The 23,854-nt window shown below is 34.7% G+C and overlaps 3 protein-coding genes across 7 annotated transcripts; 1 reads left to right on the forward strand and 2 right to left on the reverse strand.

Moving 5' to 3' along the window:
• Positions 1-3,795: 3,795 nt before the first annotated feature.
• Positions 3,796-6,509, forward strand: LOC111782035 (APETALA2-like protein 1). Its single transcript, XM_023662801.2, has 6 exons — positions 3,796-4,260; positions 4,363-4,388; positions 4,472-4,590; positions 4,711-4,856; positions 5,841-5,885; positions 5,985-6,509. The coding sequence occupies exons 1-6, from the start codon at positions 3,914-3,916 to the stop codon at positions 6,349-6,351; spliced, it is 1,050 nt and encodes a 349-aa protein (XP_023518569.1). The 5' UTR covers positions 3,796-3,913; the 3' UTR covers positions 6,352-6,509.
• A 2,569-nt stretch (positions 6,510-9,078) lies between these two features.
• LOC111781074 (interactor of constitutive active ROPs 2, chloroplastic) lies at positions 9,079-12,873 on the reverse strand. Of its 5 annotated transcripts, none has more exons than XM_023661492.2 (4): positions 12,418-12,873; positions 11,698-11,785; positions 11,431-11,596; positions 9,079-10,697 (listed from the first exon to the last, which is right to left on the reverse strand). In XM_023661492.2, exons 2-4 carry the CDS (start codon positions 11,715-11,717, stop codon positions 9,252-9,254), a joined length of 1,632 nt encoding a protein of 543 aa, XP_023517260.1. In that variant the 5' UTR covers positions 11,718-11,785; positions 12,418-12,873; the 3' UTR covers positions 9,079-9,251. The 5 variants fall into 5 exon arrangements, with proteins under 5 accessions (XP_023517260.1, XP_023517254.1, XP_023517257.1 ...); XM_023661486.2 differs by having other exon boundaries at positions 11,698-11,799; positions 12,418-12,872; XM_023661489.2 differs by having other exon boundaries at positions 11,698-11,802; positions 12,418-12,872.
• A 1,565-nt stretch (positions 12,874-14,438) lies between these two features.
• Positions 14,439-18,163, reverse strand: LOC111781646 (protein IQ-DOMAIN 2-like). Its single transcript, XM_087120327.1, has 6 exons — positions 17,965-18,163; positions 17,527-17,628; positions 17,099-17,455; positions 16,797-17,018; positions 16,251-16,370; positions 14,439-15,451 (listed from the first exon to the last, which is right to left on the reverse strand). The coding sequence occupies exons 2-6, from the start codon at positions 17,599-17,601 to the stop codon at positions 14,759-14,761; spliced, it is 1,467 nt and encodes a 488-aa protein (XP_086976453.1). The 5' UTR covers positions 17,602-17,628; positions 17,965-18,163; the 3' UTR covers positions 14,439-14,758.
• Between the last annotated feature and the right edge of the window lie 5,691 nt (positions 18,164-23,854).

The following is a 23,854-nucleotide window of genomic DNA, read 5'->3' on the forward strand; positions in this document are numbered from 1 at the left end:
AGAACATTTGACGTTTCTTTATAAATGTTAGTGTTGTATTTAGTGTTGTATTGTGACGCGTGAATGTTTAATATTCAAGTTTGATGCGAAAGTAAAGAAATCAATGACTAAACTCAATTATGGTTGTGAACCTATTCTAATCATTTGATAATCATTTGAATTAGGGTTTAGGGTTTAATTTCAATTTAGTCTAAAATCTATATTAAAAAATAGATAACTCAATGTAAATCGAAATGGTTCTTTCCAGAATTTTTCTTATTGCTACCATATAGTATTCATCTCGAAGAACAAAAATTCATTTATTTCGTAAAACTTTTGTTACTTGATAATTGATTTTAATATTTATTTATTTATTTATTTATTTAATGGTTCCTATTTAGAATGGCCATTAGACTAAAAAGTATTAAACCTATAAAGGGAGTAAATAAGCAAGTTGCTCTTTTGCCATTTAATAAATAAGGAAGTTTGTGTGTACCACCAACATTCAAAGTTGATTGAAACAAAAAGTAATTTTTTTTTGGTTCCATCTTAAGTTTATTCTTTATTATTATTATTATTTTTTAACTTTTAATATGTTTCTAAACTTTCAATTTAGTATTTAATAAATCACCCTATTTAAAAAATACCTTTGTGTTTAATAGATTAGGGATTTACATTAGACACAAATACAAATTAAAACATCTTTTAAAGTTCGGGGGCCTATTAAATAAAAAATTGAAAGTTCCGATAAAAATACGTCTCTAAAATTTGTCACATTATTCTCAATAACATAAATGGCCAAAGCGAACATCATTCAAAACTAGGAAGCTAAATATATATAATCTCAAAACAAATGTAAACTCAAGGGTAAAAATGTAAAATTGTGAAACAAAGCTCTACTATACTAAAAAAAAAAATTCAAAATTTAAAAAATAAAAAGATATTTTTCCTATTTTTTATTCGTCATTAAAAAGGAATAGAAAGCAATTGGTTAACCCTTTATGAGTGGGAAAAGGGTTTATGATACTAAAAATAAAAGAGATTAAGAATTTTACAAAAAAATAAAAATAAAAAATAAAAATGAAAAAAGATCATTGGTTAAGTTAATAATGCCTCTAAAGAGATGACTCTTCGTAGTTGCCTTGGGCAGGTTTAATATTATGATTTTTTTTTTAATTTTTTTTCAATTTTTCATGGAATTTTTAATAATAATAAGAAAATAAATTGTCTTTTGGTGTTGATGATGAGACTATGAATCTCTCCTAAGGTCATTTCTTAAATGTTATAAAAAAAATGACAAATTAAAAAAATAAAATATATATAAATTGACGAGTTAACGATCCATAGGAACTCACAATTATTTCTTTTTAAATATAATAAATGTCGATTATAAAAATTTTGAATTCAATTTCAAGAAAAAAATACATGTCAATTATAATGTCTAAAAATAAAACTAAAAAAAATTGTATCATGGTAACGACATAAGGAACAAACCCAAAAATATTTCAAAATTGGATCGAAATCTAACAAGAACCCGAGAAGAAATAGACCCAGTGAATATATTCTACCGATCTAGATTCATATTTTCAAATTCAATTCATATATCGAGAAAAAAAAAACCCCTTTTTCAATTCTTACCTTAAAAAAATATGAAAAGTTTAGGTAAAAAGATTCTAAAAGTACGTCTCTAAAATTTGTCACATTATTCTTTAATTTAACTGGTGTTGCAAGTGTCGTACTAGTGCCTAACTTTGTCGTTCTTACAAGTCACTTATTCTTTAAAATTACAGTTACCGTTGATGTTAAATGACGGCTCGATCAAAAAATTTCTGTTCATATTTCGATTTTAACCATGACAACATATTTTGTCTAGGAATGATGTGTTTTTTTAAGTTTATTTTAATTTAATTTAATTAATTATAAAGTATTTTATTCCTTTTTGAATGGAACAAAATCAAAATAGTTTAAACCCTAGGGGGTAAGTTCATTGAATCTAATAATTAAAATAAACACATTCATAAGATAACAACATAATATGACTAAATTAAGTTAATTATCACTTCTAATTTCACGACAACTCCTTAATTATTGCCTTAAAAACGTTTTAAATGACTTAATTTCCTTTATAAATCTCATCATTAGGTGTAAACAAATTTTTTAACCTTATTTTAAGGAAATTCAACATTAAATTAATGGGATTTGACATATAAAAATAATAAAGTTGCTTAAGACAATAATTCTAAAAATTAAAAAAATAATAAAAAAAATAAAAACTTTTGTCTTTATATAATAAATATATTTTAAATAAAAAAAAAAAAAAAAAGAAGGGCAAAAAGCAACAAAACCAATAAAAACTATGTCCTAAGGTTAATTGAATCATAATGCACTGAATGAATATGGGATCCAACTAATAATAATTAATATTTTTGTTATATATTATGGAGAAAATTTAAAAGCTCTAGTGGGACAACCATTTTCATAAAGAGATCTTTTTTATTTTTAATTTGGTTCTTATAATTATAAAAATAATTTTAATTCTTATTATTATTATTATTTTACAAATCATTCAGTATATTTTGAATTTTAAGTGGTCCAAAATGGCAATAATTATAATATTTTTTAATGCAAAATTCTAAAAAAATGGATTTTTTTTTTGAAATGGGTTATATAATATAATATTTAAAAGTTTAGGAAATAAAAAATAATTAAATTATTGTAAAGTAATAATAAATTTTAGCCATGATTCAACTCTGGAATTATTATTCTTTTTTTTTTTTTACAGCCATTTAATCTGAATTTGTTTTTTTATGGCCATTAATTACATAAAATAAAAGTATTATTTATTAATTTTTGTATTGAACTAAAAAACCCCTTGAATTTGTAATACGTAAATTTAAATTATTAAAATTAGTGAATATTAATAAAATTATTATCGACCCTCCGAAGCAAATTCATAAACCCAATATTAATTAAGATAAATCCAATATTAATTAAGATAGATCCAATATTAATTAAGACATAAATGTTACGGTGAAAGTCAAAAGCTAAAAAATTCAACCTCAGGATAAATGGTAAGTTTATCCAAATTAATTGCATTTGATTTCATTTCACATAACTTTCAAACCAACATTATTAAAAAAAAGTTTAATAATTTTGATGATTATTAATTTCATTTATGAATTATAATTTGATTTATCGATAGAAAAGTCAATTTTTGCTGCAAAGTTTTCAGTTTATTGAGTTAAATGATCGATGACATGCCTGACAAGAAAACTAATATATATATATATATAAATATATTTATATAAGAAGTAAAAAAAAAATTAAATTAAAAAATACGTTTTAATTTATTCCATTCGTAAACTCAACCATATATTAAAATTTTTTATTTAAATTTAATAAATATATTAAACTTAAACTAAATTTTGTATTTAATAAGTATTAAATTTTATATTTTACATTAAAAAAATGCGGAATAAAATTAGAAATTTAAAATTTTATTATGATTTGATTTTTAAAAAACATTTGGAAAAAAAAATTAATAATTTAAAATAGGTTTAAAATAATTCTAAAATAATTTTAGAATATGAAGTGTTGGTTTAATAATTAAAAAGTAGATTAATTAAAAATATATGTTTTAATAAATGCAATTTTTCACGAGTTTCTAAAATTTTAAAAGTTTTTTAAAACATAATTAAACTTTTTTTTTTTTTATTTGATAAAAATTCTGAACCTAAATAAACCAAACATTTTTTAATTTTCCTTTTTTTTTTTGGTTATTTAAATACGCGAGGAATTAAAACGATTTACAGAGCCGAGCAGAGCAGCCATGAAAGGCGAGCAAGATAATCCTTCTCTGTTACTGTAAAACAGCCGTTCTCCGGTGACAACCGCTCCGGTTTCGCCCTCCGGTGACAAACACTGACCTAATTCAATGTTGGATCTCAATCTCTGTATTCTCTCCGGAGATTCCGCCTCCGGTTCCGGTTCTGGTTCCGGTTCCGCCGATCATTCCAACACCACCGCCGACGAGGATTTCTCTTCCAACGTTAACTCTGGTTTCACTTTCTCTTTCAGTATCCTCAACAACAACGGCACCGAAAATCAACTTGACCGGACGGCCCTGTTTCACCCCGTCGCCGGCGTCTGTTCGCAGAGGAAATGGCTGGATCAGTCTGTTAATCCGGTGAAGAAAGGCCGGCGAGGCCCCAAATCAAGAAGCTCGCAGTATCGTGGGGTTACTTGTTATCGAAGAACAGGGAGATGGGAGTCGCATATCTGGTTAGTAATCAATCAACAATTACTCTGTTTTAGCTATCCATTTTCAAATCCTCTGTTTTCTGGGTATGAGGCTCATGATCAATCAATTCTTTCTGTTCACAGGGATAACGGGAAGCAAGTCTATTTGGGTATGATTAAAAACATGAATTTCTTTAAAATTTCATATAAAAACCCGTTTTGATCCAAATCTGTGGGTTTGTGATTGTTGTAGGCGGTTTTGACACGGCCCATTCTGCAGCGAGGGCTTACGATCGAGCGGCAATCAAGTTTCGAGGAGTTCATGCGGATATTAACTTCGATATCGGCGACTACAGAGAGGAGATTAAAGAGGTGTGAGGAAGATTGAAGGGTTTGTTTGTTTGTTTGTTTGTTTGTTTGTTTGTTTGTTTGTTGTCGTGTGATGTTTGAATGTGAAGCTCTGTTTTGGGGGCTTCAATGGCGGATTTGCAGATGAGGAATCTGAGTAAAGAGGAGTTTGTGCACATTCTTCGACGGCAGAGCAATGGATTTTCGAGAGGGAGTTCCAAATACAGAGGGGTTACTCTGCATAAGTGTGGCCGATGGGAGGCTCGTATGGGCCAGTTTTTAGGGAAGAAGTGAGTTAATACTTTTTTTTTTTTTTTCAAATATATATATTTTTAATTTTAAAATAGTATAAAAAAAAAATCAAATTTCCACTAATACCCTTTCTTTTTTTAAAAAAAAATAAATAACCGTGTTAAGGATATTAATGTCATTTTTGAAAATTTATATGTATTTTTTAAAATGAAATGGAACATTTTTAAATTTTTATATAAAGTTTTAAGTGTGATATCTCACATTGGTTGGGGAGGAGAACAAACCACCATTTACAAGGGTGTGAAAACCTTCTCCTAGTAGACGCATTTTAAAACTTTGAGGGAAGCTCGAAAGGGAAAGCTCAAAGAGGACAATACATTTTAAAACTTTGAGGGAAGCTCGAAAGGAAAAGCTCAAAGAGGACAATATCTGCTAGCAATGGATCTGGACCGCCCAAAGAGAACAATATCTGCTAGCGGTGGATCTGGGCCGTTACAAATGGTATCAGAGCCAAACACCAGACGATGTGTCATCCTTCTCGCCCTTCCCTGAAGGGGTAGACACAAGGCGGTGTGTCAGCGAAGACGCTGGCTTTGAAGGGGGGTGGATTGTGATGTCCCACATTATTTGGGGAGGAGATGAAACTTTTTAAATTTTATATGTATTTTTTGAAACGGGATGTTAATGGTAAGGGCGTTTTTTAATTTTTATATAAAATTTAAGGTTATTTTTTTTAAAAAAAGTCTCCGAATATTACTATAATTTTTAAAAATTTAAAGGTATGGTTTAAAGATTTCTAAAATTTAAAGGCTATTTTTAAAAAACGATTTCAAAGAGTATTTTTTGTTTTTTTAATTTTTTATTAATTTAAGAGTATCTTTAAGTATTTTTATTAATTTAGCCTTTTATATATATATATATATATAATATTTAAAAATAATAATTACAATAAATACACTTATTTTTGGAATAAAATTCCAAAAAAATCCTTGAGAAGGTATGTGACATGGGGGTAATTGCAGGTATGTGTATCTTGGGCTGTTTGATAGTGAGGTAGAAGCAGCAAGGTCAGAAAAGACATTTCATATTCAAGCTCAATAAATTATTATAATTATTATAATTATTAAGTTTTTTTTTTTTTTTTTTTTTTTAATGGTGTAATTCAGAGCATATGATAAGGCAGCCATAAAACACAACGGAAGGGAAGCTGTAACCAATTTTGATCAGAGCTGTTATTATGGCATGGAGATTGCCTTTGAATCTGAAAGCCATGGCGATATTGACCTGAGCTTGGGCATTGCTCCTCCATGTCCACCCGAACACCAAACCGATAACCGGAGTTGGCCGATCCCAACCCCCTACGGCGGAGCGTCCTCACTCCCGTTCTTCTCCGCCCCAGCAGCATCATCAGGATTCCCTTCTTCTCCCGCCCTTCCTCCGCCCTCGCCTCACCGCCTTCTTCCACCCTCACCTTTCCTCCGCTACCACATTCCCCCCTCTATTCCCGCTGCCAGTAACAGTCTATTATTATGAAATTTGATTTAAGATATACAGTGTTGTGGAGTGTTGGTTGACAGTATATTCCTTCTTCCACTTCTGTTTCCCATTCTGTACGCCTATCTCATTTACTGTTGGACCTGATCATATGTGCTTACTACGGTTGATTTCTTTGAGAGGGATGAAAGCAAATAGATCGACTCGTATCGTCCAATTTGATTGATTCGATTTGGTTTGGTTCAATTCGGGTCTATATAATTTGCTCGAGAAGGTAAAAATGGGAAATTTTACCATAATTTATGTTCTGCCAAGCCAGCTGATGTTTTTTTGTTGAAGACAGAGATTACTGTTTGTGTTTTTGACCATTTGGAGTGTTCCTTATTTCCACCAACAAAAAGCTTCATTTTTTGTGCCATGTCCTTTAACTCTTTCTCCTGAATTATGGGAATTTCTCTATCTTTTGTACCTTATTGATTGCCCTCTTCCACTGTTTAAGATCTTGTACTTCATGTGAATATGTGTGTACTTCACTTAAATTATTGGAGCTAGAACGTTCACTAGAATTATAAGTCCATCGCTAGTAGATATTGTCTGTTTTGACCCGTTACGTATCGTTGTCAGCCTCACGATTTTAAAACGCTGTCTGTTAGAGAGAGGTTTCTACACCCTTGTAAGCAATGCTTTGTTCCCATCTCCAATTGATGTGGGTTCTCACAAGATGAATCGGGAAGGATGATTGAAGATCACTGTTCAACTCCAAAACTCTAATTTCCCATTCTTCAAAGTGAAAAAAACGTACCATTTGAATTATGTTTAGGTTGTCAAACCATTGAAGGCTAACACATATACAACTATATTGCCCACCAATTTTTGACGACTCAATGGTTTCATAAGATTGATCAAATTAGGGTAAAGTAGGTTTGAGAGAGAAGGGAGGAGACCAAACGTTTTTGATCAACCGATTGTCCCATAAGATAGTGATACCCAAACATTCTCGATCAACCAGTCCTTTCGTAAGATTGATCGAATTAGGGTAAAATGGGTTCGAAAGAGAAGGGAGGGGGCCAGACGTTATCGATCAACGGATCGTCTCATAAGACATTTGACACCCAAACATTCTCGATCAGCCAGTCATCTCATAAGATCAATCGAATGGGGAAAGTGGGTCTGAGAGAGAAGGAAGGAGGCCAAACGTTATCGATCAACGGATCGTCCCATAAGACATTTGATACCCAAACATTCTCGATCAGCCAGTCATCTCATAAGATCAATCGAATTAGGGTAAAGTGGGTCCGAGAAAGAAGAGAGGAGGGAATCCTCAAAACCAACCAAGTAGTTTGAATCAAACTAAATGGATAACCAAAAAGGGTATCAATTTTGGGAGAAACCCAATAGGACAAGCCGGTAGCAGTCAAGCCTTTGTCTGGTTGTAAGGGCGTGGTTTGGTTAAAGGCTTAAAGCATGAAGGGTCATTGTCAGGTGAAGTCACTGCAGAAAGCTGCCATGGAAGTCCTTTCCAATATTCTCACCTGTTTTGCCCTTTATGAGAACCCCAACTTCACTTTGTCTTCCAAGTTTTGGATTCATTTTCTATAATTTTACGGGTTGGTTTGTTAGGACTTGATTCGAATCGAGTTGGGTACGGGTTGGTTTGTTAGGACTTGATTCGGTTCGTGTTGGGTACGGGTTGGTTTGTTAGGACTTGATTCGGTTCGTGTTGGGTACGGGTTGGTTTGTAGGACTTGATTTGGTTTGTGTTGGGTACGGATTTAGTGTGAAAAGTACTAGATCAACCCGACGCAACCTATATAGTATTTATGGGCCCAATTCGATTACTTCTCCAATCTAGCAAAGTACACTGCATAGTACCTACTTAGTCAGCATTGGCACAACAGTTCCTACTTCCTTCTCGAGTACTCATCACTGTCATTCACCAACCGCCTCGTGTCACCACTCTTGCTAGTCACTGGTTGATTTGCTTCGTTCTAATTCTTTATAAAATAACCCGACAACCCAATCTGAAAATAGAGGGTTGGGTTAGGTTAATTCAAACAACTTGAATTTTCGGATTGATCCAAAAAAATTCCCTCAACTTAGCCAATGTACATTCCTGAGAAGGAGTTCCTTCCAAAGTTAAATCTCTCCACGTCACTCCCTCACGTGTTCGGGGCTATTAGATATTCTGACGAGGTCGATGTTACATGTTTTAACGGCTATATGTTTAAACTAGCTTTTCTTTGGTGGGATGAAAGAAAATATCAAATTTACCTTTAAATTTGGATCATGTGTATTAATTTTTACCAGTTTTCAATAGTTTGCACGATTATTACTCTATTGATTAACAAGGTTGAACGGAGTGGCGATCTTCAAATATTCGTTATGATCATCGTCATTTCTTTCTTCTATCAATTACGATCCTGTTATGCTTTTAATAATTAAATTTTTACGACTATGAGAAAAATGAAAAAAACGTGAGATTCCACATCGGTTGGAGAGGGGAATGAAGCATTTCTTACAATCGTGAGATTGACAGCCATACGTAACGAGCCAAAGCGGATAATATCTGCTAGCGGTGAGCTTGGGCTGTTACAAATGATATTAGAGCTGGACACCGAGCGGTGTGCCAGTGAGGATGCTAGGTCCCCCAAGAGGGTGGATTGTGAGATTCCACCTCGATTGGAGAGTGGAACAAAAACATTCCTTATAAAAGTGTAGAAACCTCTCCCCTAAATGTTTTAGAACCGTGAGACTGACGACGATACGTAACGGTGTAACGGGTGTATCATGAATCCATTAGTATACCAGTTTTTCAACTATACTATACAGATCCAAATAAAATATTTGTTTGCCTTTTGAATTCAAGCCAGAATTATAAAAAAGAAGAAGCCAACCCAATTTGCATAACACTTACAGGGAAAATGCTGCTGGAATTCCATCTACTTTTGATTCTTTTTCCATAGAACACCTATCCTTTTCAGCATGTTGATATTCTTCTTCTTCGTCGAGTCGTCGTCGAGGTCATCGGAATATAACGTGCCGAGAGAATAGTTGCTGTCAGCAGGACCTGAAATCTCTACAACTTTTCCATCTTTCCCTGGTGAGAGCATTGCTGCAGCTGCCTCAGCTGCCTTCCTCCATTGATCTAACTGCACCCTTAATCTCCTCAATTCCGCCTCCATTTCCGAGCTTTCGCTTACACTGCCGAGCTTGGCTAAAGCCTCTTCATTTGCAGATTTTGCTGGTTCTTCCAGATCAGTCCTTTCGCCATTCGTTTCCATTTTCCGAATGTCGATTCGGAGCATATCGTTTTCTTCAATGATTCCTTGCAACTCTGTTTCTTTATCTAGCAAGCTTGCCTTTAACTCCTCAATATCAGCCTCTAACTTCTTCAGCTGTTCGTTTTCACTTTCTTTAGTTTTCTGATTCGAGTTCGAAGTTTCGTCGTCTTTGGCAATACTTAGAAGTCGAGCCTCATCATCGAGACGTGTCCTCAGTTGCTCGATTTGTGCCTTGGCTCGAGTGAGTTCAGCTTCAAATGCAGCCTCTTTCAAACGTGATTCCGATTTTACAGATTCCGCTTCTTCATAAGAACTTCTGATCTGTAACGCGCTCCGAAGCTGCTCTTCCTGATACCTTCTATCAGCAACATCTAATGCTAGTCTCAATTGACCCATTTCAGATCTAATACAATTAAGCTCAGCCAAATCATCCTTATATTTGCTAACAAGAGCCTCCAGTGATGTAACTTTTTCTTTGGATTGCTCCAACCCCAAGGACACAGAGTTGAACGCGGTCATCGCCTTCGCTCCCTCTGATCGAAGCGTGTCAATGGTTGCATATGCAGTTTCTAGCTCCATTTGTGTTTTTGTCAGATCTTCAAGAGCTTGAGCTTCAGAATCTTCATAATCAGAGAGCTTGGATTTAAGTTCCTCCACCAGTGAAAGTGTTTCTTTGAGTTCTACTCTGAGGCCCTGAATCTCAGCATGTCTATTCTGGTTCGCCTCCGAACCGGCTATCCTTTCGAGGTGAAGCTTGAGCTTCTGATTTTCATTCATGGCAGCAGCCAAAGCAGCAGAATCCATTAAATGCTGTTTTTGGAGGGCCTCAAGCTCAGACTGCCATGCTCTATCTCGATCCTGTGAAATTTTCCGTAGCTCTTGGATTCGTTCGTCTTCAGAAGCAGAAAGCTCTACCAATTGCTGTCTAGAATCCTTGAGCTCTAAGGACATGGATTCAAGCTGCTGCTTAGCCTCTTCAGCTTCTTCTTTTGCTCTCCTTTTCCATGATTCAGAGGTGTTTAGTTGATCCCTTGCCTTTTTCAGTTCATCTTGAAGTTGAGCAATCCGTGATTCCATCGTAGAAACTCGATTTGGACGTTTTTTCTGGATTTCAAAGATATACTAACAATGTAAATCATTTACAGTGAATTGGTTATCAAAGCTGCAGATGGATAACATAGTGCAAATGAGAAATTCTCATCTGCAAAAGACTTGAGGATGCATACCCTATGAATAAGTTTATGAACAGTTTCTCCGAGAAAAAATGGGCATTTTGAGCAGAATTAAAGAAACCAAGAACTTTAATTTGAAATGAGAGCTAACTAGAAGAAAATGAGAGATAAAAGCTATCAAAAGAAAAGAAATTTGCTCGTGCTTTCGGAATAGCCCAAGCTCACCGCTAGCAGATACTGTCCTCTTTGGGTTTTCCCTTTCGGGCTTCCTTTCAAGGTTTTTAAAACGCGTCTGTTAGGGAGAGGTTTCCACACTCTTATAAAGAATGTTTCATCCCTTCCCCAACCGAGGTAGGATCTCACAATCCACCCCCTTTGAGGCTCAAGCACACCGCCTGGTGTCCACCCCCCTTCGATGCTCAGCATCCTTCAAGGCTCAGCGTCCTCGCTGGCATACTGCCCGCTGTCTGGCTCTGATACCATTTATAACAATCTAAGCCTACCGCTAGCAGATATTGGCGTCTGCTAGGGAGAGGTTTCCACACCTTTACAAAGAATGCTTTGTTTCTCTCTCAAACCGGGATCTCACATTTTATTCTAAATAACATAAAATTGAACTCAGAACAGCTTCTCAAACAAGCAGGATCATTATTAGGGAGAAATACCTCAACTACTGAACTTTGAACTGATTTCATTACACCAGTCCTAGGATTTCTTTCCTTTGTCATCTTACTCAAAGAAAATGGAGCCGAGGCATCCGAAACAGAATCCGAACCAAGAGCTTTAACTTGTCGAGCGGGTCGAGGTTTCCTCAGTGGTACTTCCAAACTTCTGCACACACAACAGAAAGAGAATCAACACCACAGCCATAGATGAATTAATATCAGTTTGAAGATCATCTGAAAAGGAAGAAGGAAGAATCACAATCTTACTTGGGCTTTGAAGTCTGCATATTTAGCAGTTCCTGCTGAAGAACAAAAGCAGGATGAATCAATAGTTGATATTCTCCTCCAAAGCTCTCTGACCCACAAGAACTGCTTCAGTTTCAGAGAATTATTTCATTAAAATTCAAACACAACAAAGAAAACAAGCACTCCCTTCAAAGAAACTCCCACTTCTACCAACCAAAGCCACTTAGAAAAGAAATAAGTAAACCAAAAGAAAAGGTCTATAGAATCTCTTTTTCTCAACTTTCTTTAGTTCATTACTTTCTCACAGTGCTCTGATGGCCCCAACAAATCATGGCAATATGTAAAGTTTCATAATCTTCAACCCTCCCTGGGCCAACCTGTTTGTTTGTTTATTTGAGAAACAGAAAAGAATATCATGGAGAATTTGTACTAAAACTCAATAGATCAGATATTGTTGTCGTGGTACTGCAGCTAACAATCATATCAAGAACAAAAGAACCGAAGAAAAAGAACACCAAAAACCCCAGATGATTACCTAAATTAAGAACTCAACCCAGAATAAGGAATCACAAGCAAATCAGGACGTTTCAAGAGATGAAAACTAGCACTAAAACCAAGTGGGGAGCAAAATTTGCGGAAATGAGCAATGCCCACAAGGTGTTTGATATTTGTCCTCAGAGAAAAGTTTTGTTTTCAACAGACGAATCTGAAACAGTAACGTGAATCGGGAGGATCACTTACTCTGAACTCGTTTTGAGTTGGAAGATAGAACTCAGCCATCAGATTTCAACAACTTCGGCTTTTACTTAACCGATTGATATGTAGAAACTGCGTGGGAGCTTTGAATTATGGGTCGCCGCTCAATTGCTTTGCTCTTGACTAACGTGTGGGCATCCATGTGATGAAAAGGACCCGTGATTGTTAACCTTCTCCATGAACAGAGCAGGAGGACCACTGCCATAGCCATAGCCATAGCCATAGCCATAGCCATAGCCATAGCCATAGCCATAGCCATTCTGTGCAGAAGGAAATGCCGGATTTCCGTTCAAGCTGCTCATATGAACGCTAAAGAGAGATTTTCTTTCACGATTCTTATCGAACACCTCAAGCCATGTGAAAGCTGCAAATCTCTGTTTGAGTGTTCATCGTTGAACCAGTTGGGTTTTGGATGCTTGATGATTTTGCTTGTCCCGTCTTTGACGGATCATAGCATTTGTGTAAAATCAAGACCTTTTTTTCTTTTTTTATTTATTCTATTTTAATTTAATCTCTTATAATTTTATGAAGATATTTAGTTTCTAATTAATTTATTGATCTTCGTCAAAAAAAAAAAAAAAAAATAATAATAATAATAATAATTAAATATTAAAAGACATTTTTTATGATAAAGACTTTGGTTGCAAGTGAATTCTAAAATTTTATCAAATTCATTAAATAATAACAATAATTTTCCAATAATAAAATATACAAAACGAATATATTTCTAAAATTTATAAAATAAAGACTAATAGAAACTATATTTTTTATAGAAAAATTGACAATTAATTAATAATATGAATCAAAGTACAAACTTCTATTCTTGAATAAATAGTTTTAAGAGAGTTCAATTATAAATTAAGTCGCAGATCACTTGTCACAATCACACTCTCAGTAAGACAGGGATTATGCGACGCTTGTTCTAACCTAGTTGAGTATGAAAATTGTAAGTCGAGGACAATTTAAACGTATGATCGAACCTTAATCATGTTTAAGAGAACACGTTTTAGAAAACGTGACTGATAAAATGCATTAAATATAATTTATAAGAAAATAACGTTGTAGGCTAAAACCAAGTAAACAATAACCACAGCTTTCATGGCATATAACCAGAATTTAAAATTTAAAGCATTTTATAAACTAGTTTTTTTTTTTTTTTTTTTTTTTTTTCTCTCAAGAGGTAAGCTTGCATGGATGGCTCTATCTTTAATTTTTTTTTTTTTCATGTTTGTATGTATAATGTTATAGGCTATTTTTTTTCTTCGAAATTCGAGTCGGAATCAACGAATTTAAACAATTCCCACAACAATGCCAAAAAATATCGATCGTGATTCAGTTTTTTCACAAGCGTGCTTCAAACAATTTATGTACGGTTTTCAAATTAGAGTTTCAACTTTAACCCATATACAAAGTGTTTTATGGGATCTTTTCTACGAAATTTGATTCGAAATCATCGAATTTAAACATTTTCCAACGTTCCCGAGACCCTTGACATACATGAACAACTAAAATTTGTGAGAAAAGAATTGGGCAGACTCAATTAAAGAAAATATTATAAACTATAAATATAATTATAAAATGTATTTGTAAGATGGAATGCAAAAAAATTTAAAAGCATCCATATCTTCTCCTTCAAATTTGAAATAGCTAGCAATGAAATTGACCTGTTACAAATAGTATCAAATCCAGTAATCGGATAATACGAGGTATTGATCGGAGTAGAGTTAGACCCTTTTCATAGTAGACGCGTTTTAAAAGCGTGAGATTGACGGTAATACATAACGGACATATTTGCTAGCGGGCTGTTACAAATGGTATCAAAGCCGGTTACCAAACGATACGAGGTACTGGCCGGAGTAGGACTAGATTCACTCTATAGTAGACATGTTTTAAAACCATGAAGCTGACGACAATACATAACGAGCATATCTGCCAGCGAGGTTGTTATAAATGGGATTAGAGCAACAACAATAAAATGGAGAAAAGAAGAGCCATCACAGATTAACTTGAGTAATCAAGAAATTAAGTGGATAAATAAAAAATAATACAGAAGTTCGTGGAAAAAATAATCACAATGGAAGATGTAAAAATAGCAGTGACCCACACGACATGTTCTGCCTTGCCCTGTGAGTATCAAACTCAAGAATTTAGCAGATTCCCAGAACACATTCAAACACATTTAGAATGAACAAATTCCCTTTTCATGGATCATTTCAAGTGATAGATGGTGTGTGTGGAATAAAAAAAAAAAAAAAAAAACAAATAAATTGTAAGGTTAACCATTTTAACAATCTTCTTCAGTTCATCCAATCTTGTTCAGCATAATTTAGCCACCAACTCCATTGATGATGCTGTTTCCGATATCGACTTCGCCTTCGAGCTTGGGCGGACCTGAATGTCGTCTTGCCAAGCCAGGTGAAGGAGGGTACGAGAGACGTTTCTTTGCTGTTGCTGAAGATCCTTTCTCTGGAGTTCCTAATGAACTCTGCAATCTGGATTTTGCTCTTGCTGATTCAGTTGGTGTCATGTAACTCCGAACGGCGCTCGTGGTTGACATGTTATCGTCGTCCCTTGCCGAAGGTCCTCCTCCTCCTGTGCTGTGCCTTCGTGATCTTTCGGACTGCATACTGCTGACCATACTTTTCGAGTCGTCGTCGTGAAGCATGAGGATTCTTGGGCTTGGAGGCTTCATTTTTTTCACTTTAGGAGATGAAGCTAGCTTGGAAGGAGTTGAGGAGGGTTGGAAAGCAGAGTGAGTTGTTTTCTGGCTGCCTGTTGGGGAATCCATCTCTGAGTTCAGCTGAAATCGAGCGAATGATTTGCTGATTTCTCCGCCAACAATGCCTCGACTCGTCGTCTTCTTACCGGAATGACTGGTGTTTGACTCTTTTCCTGTCAGGTCAGGTGCATCGTGAACTCGAGCTCCGCTCCATCGCTCCGACCAGCTCCAACCCCAGGTGGGATTGCTTGGATCCATGAATGCTGGGTTTACAGACTTTGCAGAATTCTTCCAGGTTTGCTGTAGACAGATAACGATACTCGAATCAAACTCGGGATTTCATTCATCGAAAACTCGATACTCTAGCAAATAAATACAGCTCAAGAAGAAGAATGTAAAATGGTTTAGAAAAAAAACATGAAATGGGAAGATTCGGATCTCGGACAGTTGGAGAATGTGCACGTAACGGCCTAAGTCCACCACTTGAGAGGTTTTCACACCTTTATAAAGAATGTTTCGTTCCCCTCCCCAACCACCTGATGTGGGATCTCACAATCCACCCCCCTTCAGGGCTCAACGTCCTCGCTAGCACTCGTTCCCCCTCTCCAATCAATGTGGGATCTCACAATCCACCCCCCTTCAGGGCCCAACGTCCTCGCTGACACTCGTTTACCTCTCCAATCGATGTGGGATATCACAATCCACCCCCCTTCGGGACCATGCGTCCTTGCTGACACGCGTTCCCCACATCGATTCTCACAATCCATCCCCCCCCCCCCCTCTCAGGACCCAGCGTCCTTGTTGGCACTCATTCCCCTCTCCAATCAATGTGGGATTTCACAATCCACCCCCCTTCGGGGCCCAGCTTCCTCACTGGCACTTGTTCCTCTCTCCAATCGATGTGGGATCTCACAATCCACCCCTTTCGAGGCCAGCATCCTCGTTCCACTCTCTAATCGATGTGGGATCTCACGGTGCAACTTCAGGTACCATTTAAGTTGATAAGGAAAACAAAAACAGAACAGTTCAGGAATGAGGTAGAACAATTCAAATCACAACCCACATACAAGCTGTGGATAAGAATGTTAGAATATGTCACCTGATGAGTGAAGGCATATGCCAGGGCTCTCTCCCTTCTCATTGCAGCCTCATATTTGCTCAGTAGACCAGCTTCAATCTGCTCCTTTGATTGTAAACTGTCATCCCATTCCTCCCCAATCTGCAATATAATCATTAACAACGGGCTTAACTTAGTATCACAATACAAACCAAAGTGCAACTCATGAGTCACAATCCCCCTTCTTTCGGACTTCCCCTCAAGGTTTTAAAACGCGTCTGCTAGGCAGAGGTTCCCACACCCTTATAAATAATGTTTCGTTTCTCTCTCCAACCCATGTGGGATTTCACAATCCACCCCCATTCAGGGCCCAACGTCCTCGTTAGCATACGGCTAGCAGATGTTGTTCTCTTTGAGATTCCCCTTTCAGGTTTCCCCTCAAGGTTTTAAAACACGCTTGCTAGGGAGAAGTTTCTACACCCTTATATAAGGAATGCTTCGTTCCCCTCTCCAACCAATGTGAGATCTCACTTTTGGATTCAGTTTTGTGAGAACAAACACAGATAAAAGCACGGTAACTAACGATACCCGCAAGCTCTCGAGCTCTTTGGCATGCTTTTGAAGGAGTTGTTTCTGTAGAGCTTGATTCTCCTCCAACATCCTAACCCTCCTAAAATGAATCTGAGATTGAACACGAGCCAACGTCTGCATACACCGAAGCGTGTTCGAGGCTTGGCGTTTTACAGTAGAACTCTCCATCAATGATTTCAGCCTCACCAATCCTCGTAACGCCCGTAACGCCCTTCTTGCCTGAAGCAAAACACCAAAACTATCAGACATTTATACATTTACAATTGAAAGATGACAAGACTTTCATAAGGAACTCTTACAAGGTATCCACGAAACACAGTTTGGATCTTGATTGCTGCAACTTCCTCCTTAGATAGTCCAACAAATCGTGTCTCCGTCGCAACGTGCACGACTTTGGCAGCAACAAACGGAGTAGCAACATTAGGCTCAAAAGTAGAAACACTTGCCTCATTAGCCTGAGCGGCTGCAGAAGTCACTTCTGTTGCAGTAACAACTTCAACAGAGCAAGGCTCATTGTGTTCTTCACTCACTGAATGAACTATATGTGCCTCTTCTGGCTGGGGCGGTGGTGATGGCTCAGCCACAGCCTGTGTAGAATCTGGATAGCAATGCTTTTGCTTTCCAAACCATTTCTTCTTCGATTTCTTCGAGTTTTGCTATAATATCACAAACTTATCAACATTCCTTCTCACAAGAACTCATAAACATACTCAGAAAAGTCCCATACCTGATCTCTCTTCTCTTTGGGATCTGGACTTAGAGCCTTCTTTACAGAAGAAAACCATGTTTCTTTCTTTCCCATCTTCTTTACATTCCTTAGCCAAAACCCCTTAAGGCCATAAGTGAAGTATATCAGTGTTAGATCTCTTATTTTCTTTCCTATTTGAGCAGAAAACTCCACAACAATGAAGAAACATATGATTTATCGAGTTGAATCAGCAAACATTGCAAAACCCAGGTGGAGAAATTGGTAGTTCAGACAAGAAATCATAATCCCAGAACAAAACATTCGATTACTGAACTCAAAAGCTCAAAACAAAGAAAACCCAATTGAAATTTCAAACAAAATCATAACCCCATTACAGAACAGCATGAATAACCCCAAAAACAACCAGCAAAGAGCTACAAGAAACAGTAACAAAATCAAAAAAAATGGGGAAAGAACCTGAAAAGAGTGAAAGAGAAGATTCAGATCTGAAGAGAGGTTGGTTTGTTCAGTGTTTACTTGAAATCAAGGACCCATTTGGAGGCGAAGAATGAGGGAAGGGTGTGATTTAGAGTTTGTCTCTCTCCATATGGCTTTTTGTAAATGGAAAAGAAGGGGAAGGGGAAGGGGAAGGGGAAGGGGGAAATCAGATCTTGGGTGAATGATATGGAGGAGAATATGAAGGAAAGGTAGCTGGGCTGTGCTAATCAGACGACCCCACTTCCTGGTTTTGGTTTGGGTTTGGGTAATAAAGCCATGAAAAACGTCCTATTACCTTCACAGCTACCACGCTATCTTAAAAGAATCTCTTCCTCTTCTTCACAGCTCCCTCCAATCCATTTAAAACAAAGGTACATTTTTATTGGTTTAAATTTTACTTTAATGGAGGTTTTGAATTTTTCTTACTTTTTACTATCCTAATTACACCTTCAAGCTACAATATAGATTCAACCCGTGCAACTTACTGAGTTCTTAGACACAAAGAAACCCAAATGCATAAACGAGAAATGGGTCATGTCTTCACGTCCCCCGACCTCTTAACATTATACCACTGAACTCCAAGAGAAGAAATTTGAAAGGTATTTTCAATTGCTTAGCTCAAGAACGTTCCATAGTGAGCTGCTACTATGCATTCTTTCAAGGTGGCTGCCTTTTCAAAATTTTATTGACCAAAAAAAAAGTATTTTTAAAATATTTATGGATGAAATTTCCATATTAAAATGGGAATTAATTTTTTTTTATCTAAATAAAAAATTAAATATTTAAGTCTTACCAATTTATTATTTTATAATATAAGGTGCATTTAAAAAATAATAATAATTGAACTTTTTAAATAATGTTTTTTTTAGTAAATAAAATGTTAGTTTAATTTTCATTTTAATATGTAACTAATTCTCATTAAAAAAAATTAAAATATTGTCGATTAGTCAAAAAGCACGTTTATGAAATTGAATAACTAAGGCTTTATAAATTCGGAATAGAAAATAATTATAATATAGAAAAATAAATAAATAAATAAATACATAAATGAAGGATATTAAAGTCATTTAGCACTATGGTCTATTTTAGTTAGAGCTTATCCCTTTAAATAATTTTCGGGGTCCTAATCATTGATAATAATAATAATACAGTTTAAAACATTAAGGTAGACCCATTTAATAATAATGTTGTTTTACATTTTTTTATATATAAATTAATTATTTTTCTTTTTACATTATTCTAATGTTTCTTATGGAAAATAAATTTAAGTAGAAAGTAAGATTAATTATTTTTGTATAAAGACCTTATTGCAATTATATCATATGAATAACTATATAATTAATTAATTAACCCACTTATTATTTAATTATAGCATATATAATTAACAACAATATGATCATTTTTTTTAATTTTATTTTTTCGATGCACTCAATATTTTTTTAAAAATGGAACCAAAATAAATATTAAAAAAGTATAAAGTCTAAATTAATAAAAATTAAAAGTAAAAAATAAAAATGAACAAAGACAGTCAAAGTAAGTGAAAAAAGAGAAAAAAAGGAAAAGTGAAAAGACGAAAAAGGGCATGGAAAAGCAAAAAAATAAAATAAAAATAAAAATAAGTGATTAAGAAAGAGATTAAGAGTTAATAATGGGGATTAGTTTGAAAACTGGGAAGCGGATAAAGATTAAGGAGTGAGGAGCTGGCAACTGGCAAAACCAAACTGGCGGCCTCGTGACCGTTAATTATTGCACCGCCGTTCCACGCGCTTTTCCCAACATGCCGCCAACTTAATTCATTCTCTTATTATTATTATTATTTATTCTTATTTTTCTAATTTATTAGATATTTAAAAGAAATTAAAGTTATTATATACACCAATAAAGTGCATTATGGTGAGAGGAAGTCCCACATTGGCTAACTTAGGGAACGATCATGAATTTATAGGTAAGGAATACATATTCATTGGTACGAGTCATCTTGGAAAGCCTAAAACAAAGCTATGAGAGCTTATGCTCAAAGTGGACAATATCATATCATTGTGGAGAGTCGTGATTCCTAACACATTTCTTTTCGCGTAGAAAAACTCTTAACTCTCCATTACACATTTCTTTTCGCGAATTCAGATTTAAATCATGGGTATGGATCGTTATACTGCTATTAGATATCGAAGGTGGGTAGGTCCGAAGTTGAAGCTTTATGAAATTCTGAAGCCCCATATTCATAATACATAGTTTAATTTACTATTATAAAAGGAGGCACGAGGGCGAATCTTTACAAACCTATTTTATCAGTATAATTTTATTAAATTCCTATTTTGCCCTTCACCATTTGTTCACGAGACACAATTCTTTAAGTCGGGAAGCTCGTTGAGAGAAATTTATGTGATGGAAATAATTCTTTAAACATTACGAAACATGGTCGGTGAGATTAATAACTATATGAAAATTAAAAAATTTGAGAAAAATTATATAATTGAATAGTTGCAATTTTATTTATTGACTAAATGACGTTATACTTTCAAATAAATAATTAGATGTCTACCTCGAGTAGGTACGAAAATAGGCAAAAATCATTCTTGTCGTATTAAAAAACGTCTTTAAACATGATTTTCTACCAATAAAAATTGATTTTAAATAATTAAATGCATAGGTTTAATAATAATTTTAAATTACTCCGTATAACAAATATTGAATTAAGGTAGTTTTTTTTTTTTTTTTTTTTAGTTAAAAAATATATATATATATAAGAATAAGAAAGTATTATTATAGGTTGAATAATTGAGAATAGAATAGTGGCATAATTTAAGGGAAAATTGAGATATTAAAACTTAGGCATTGGATGCCTTAGGGGTATTAATTTTGTCACCCACCAAACATGTCCCCCATTAATCCACTACTTTCAATCCACGTCGGATTCCTTTGCCTGCAATCTACGTGTCATTTAACCAAGATAAGATGTATATACTTGAATTAAATATTTTACCCTAATTTATAACAATTAAAAAATAAATAAAAAGAGTAAATTCTCGTTTAATTTGTGAGGTCAGAGTTTAGAGAAGAACCACCATGAATGGAATGAAAAATTCTCGTTTAAATGAAAAATGAGGGAGGAGATAAGAATAGATTTTTTTCGTTAGCTAAACGAGGTTGTTCCCAACCCCGTCAAATCTCCATCTCACCTTACCTCTTTCATCATATATTGTAGGGGAGGAAATACTAGGTCGGTCGTAATATTGAAATTTAAGTATTTAAAAATTGGGTTCATTTTAGTACTTTTAAAAATATTATATTGAAAATTAAAATGATGCATTAATTTTTTTTTTAAAAATTAATATATTTTTAAATATATTTAATTCAAATAGGCACGGAACAATAATCTCTTACATTTTTTGAGTCAATAAAAGTGAAAAAATTCGAATTTTTAACATCGTATAAGAGTTTAAGCTCGGCGTTAGCATTTGACCGGTTATGTATCGCTGTCAGCCTCACAATTTTAAAAACCATCTATTAGGGAGAGATTTTCGGATCTCACAATCCACCCCTTTGGGGCCAGCATCCTAATTGATACACTATTCGATGTTTGCCGTCAGCCTCATAGTATTAAAAAGCGTCCTTGCTAATGCACTACTCGGTGTTTGGCTCTAATACCATTTGTAACAGTCCAAAGGCCACTGCTAGCAAATATTGTCCGTTTTGGCCCTCAACCTCACGGTTTCAAAATGTCATATCGCCTAGTGTCTGGCTTTGATACCATTTGTAACACCCAAATTCACTACTAGTAGATATTGTCCGCTTTGACCTGTTACGGTCTTAAAACGCGTCTATTAGGGGAGAGATTTCCATATCTTACAATCTACCTCGAAACTCAGCGTCCTTGCTGACACACCATTCGGTGTCTACCGTCAACCTCATAATATTAAAACGCATTTATTAGAGAGAGGTTTCCACACCTTTATTCGTTTCCCCCTTTCCAAACGATGTAGGATCTCACAATCCACCCTCTTGGGAGCCCAACGTATTCACTGACACACCGCTCGACATCTGGCTCCGATATTATTTGTAATAGCCGAAAGGCCAACGCTAGCAGATATTGTCCGCTTTGGCCCTCAACCTCACGGTTTCAAAATGTCACATCGCCCCATATCTGGCTTTGATACCATTTGTAACACCCAGTCAACAACTAGTAGATATTATCCACTTTTACCAGTTATAGTTTTAAAATGCGTCTATTAGGGAGAGGTTTTCACACATGTATAAGAAATGTTTCGTTCCCCTCTCCAACCAATATGGAATCTCACCCCTCTTGAACAAAGATATATACTCTGATCAATTGAACTATACTCAAGTTGACTTTATTTATATAATTATTTAAATTAATTTCATCCTTCTTCGCCGAACACAATCTCGTCATCAATAGTACGTGGTTGGTAGGTGGAGGATGGTTGATTGAATGCATATATATATAATTAGAATAATTGGTATGTAACATCATATTATATGAGCATATTATGTAATGTTTTTCTTGATTTCTAACCACCAATGAAGTTGCCATATAATAATTGAAGAGTTGTTGTTGTGTCATATGTGACAATAATTAACAAATAATTATTTTAAGAAATAAAACCATACCAATTACTCTATAATTAATTTTGTAGTTTCATAAATTTATGCATAATTCCAATTATTTTATATATCTATAAAAAGAGCGTTATTATTCAACATAGGTCGAAGAAATTCTCGTCTTTTCATTTATTAAAATGGCCCATTTCGGGTTCTACAATTAATATTCTAATCGTGATTTATAAGTCTTAAACCACTCTAAAATAGTTTCGTTTTCAGGTTATTTTGAATCATTTTTTTATTAAGCTACTGACGGGACGTTCATAATTTTTTTTTTCGTTGTAGTCTCTTACTATATTAACTAGACATGGTACAAAGATTAAAATGGAGAAGAAGAAAAAACGTGCAACCAGTATAAGACCTGACAAATCAAATTCTCTCGAGAAGATTTTAATCGAGTCATTTAAAGCATTACATGAAAAATCTGAGTTACGGTCAATATTTTTAGTCATAGTACAACCTCTAATAAATATAATAAGAAATTTAAAAAAAAAACGTCAATCGTACCTTTATAAAAATGAAGAGAGAAACTTTCTCATAGTATCATAAAAAAATATTGACCCTAATTCAATTTTTTTCACGTAATATTTTAATAAGCATAAAATTTAGAAAATATTTTTATATACCTTCAATGGATTATAATATATATATATATATTAATATGCATAAAATTTAGAAAATACTTTTATATGCCTTCAATTAATTATAAAATATATATATGGATGAAAATTGATAAGATTTAAAAAAAAAAAATTATTAAAATTTATAAATTTAAGATTTTATTTTAATTAATGAGTTTGAAGAGATTTTTATATTTTAATTGAAAATTTATAAAACGAATTGGGCCCAGATGTATCGAATTGGGTTGGGCCGGGCACTGTAATTATTCCAGGCCCAATGTGATTCAATTTGTTTTGTATTTTATTTATAATATATAATTGTATTCATAATCAATAATAGTGAGTTATTCGAAGAATGATGAATGAGACAGAACAAGATCTCAGTTTGACCAGGATTTCAGTTCTCACCAGGAGCTTTACTAATTCTTTGCAAAAAGCCCTGACTTACTCTATTCTGGTAGGGCCTGGGAGACCAAGAATCTGGGAGACAAGATTCTTTCTCCTACACTTTCTCCCTCTTGGTCGAGTTGCTTTCGCTCCTCTCGCTATGGTTCGAGCAGCTTTCGCTCGTTCGCCTCGTAAACTCGGTCTCACAGCTTTAGGGGAAGGGGCGAAGAAGCTCGACTGGA

Source organism: Cucurbita pepo, chromosome 19, assembly GCF_057944985.1.
Source record: "Cucurbita pepo subsp. pepo isolate OVF chromosome 19, ASM5794498v1, whole genome shotgun sequence".
NCBI lineage: Eukaryota > Viridiplantae > Streptophyta > Magnoliopsida > Cucurbitales > Cucurbitaceae > Cucurbita > Cucurbita pepo.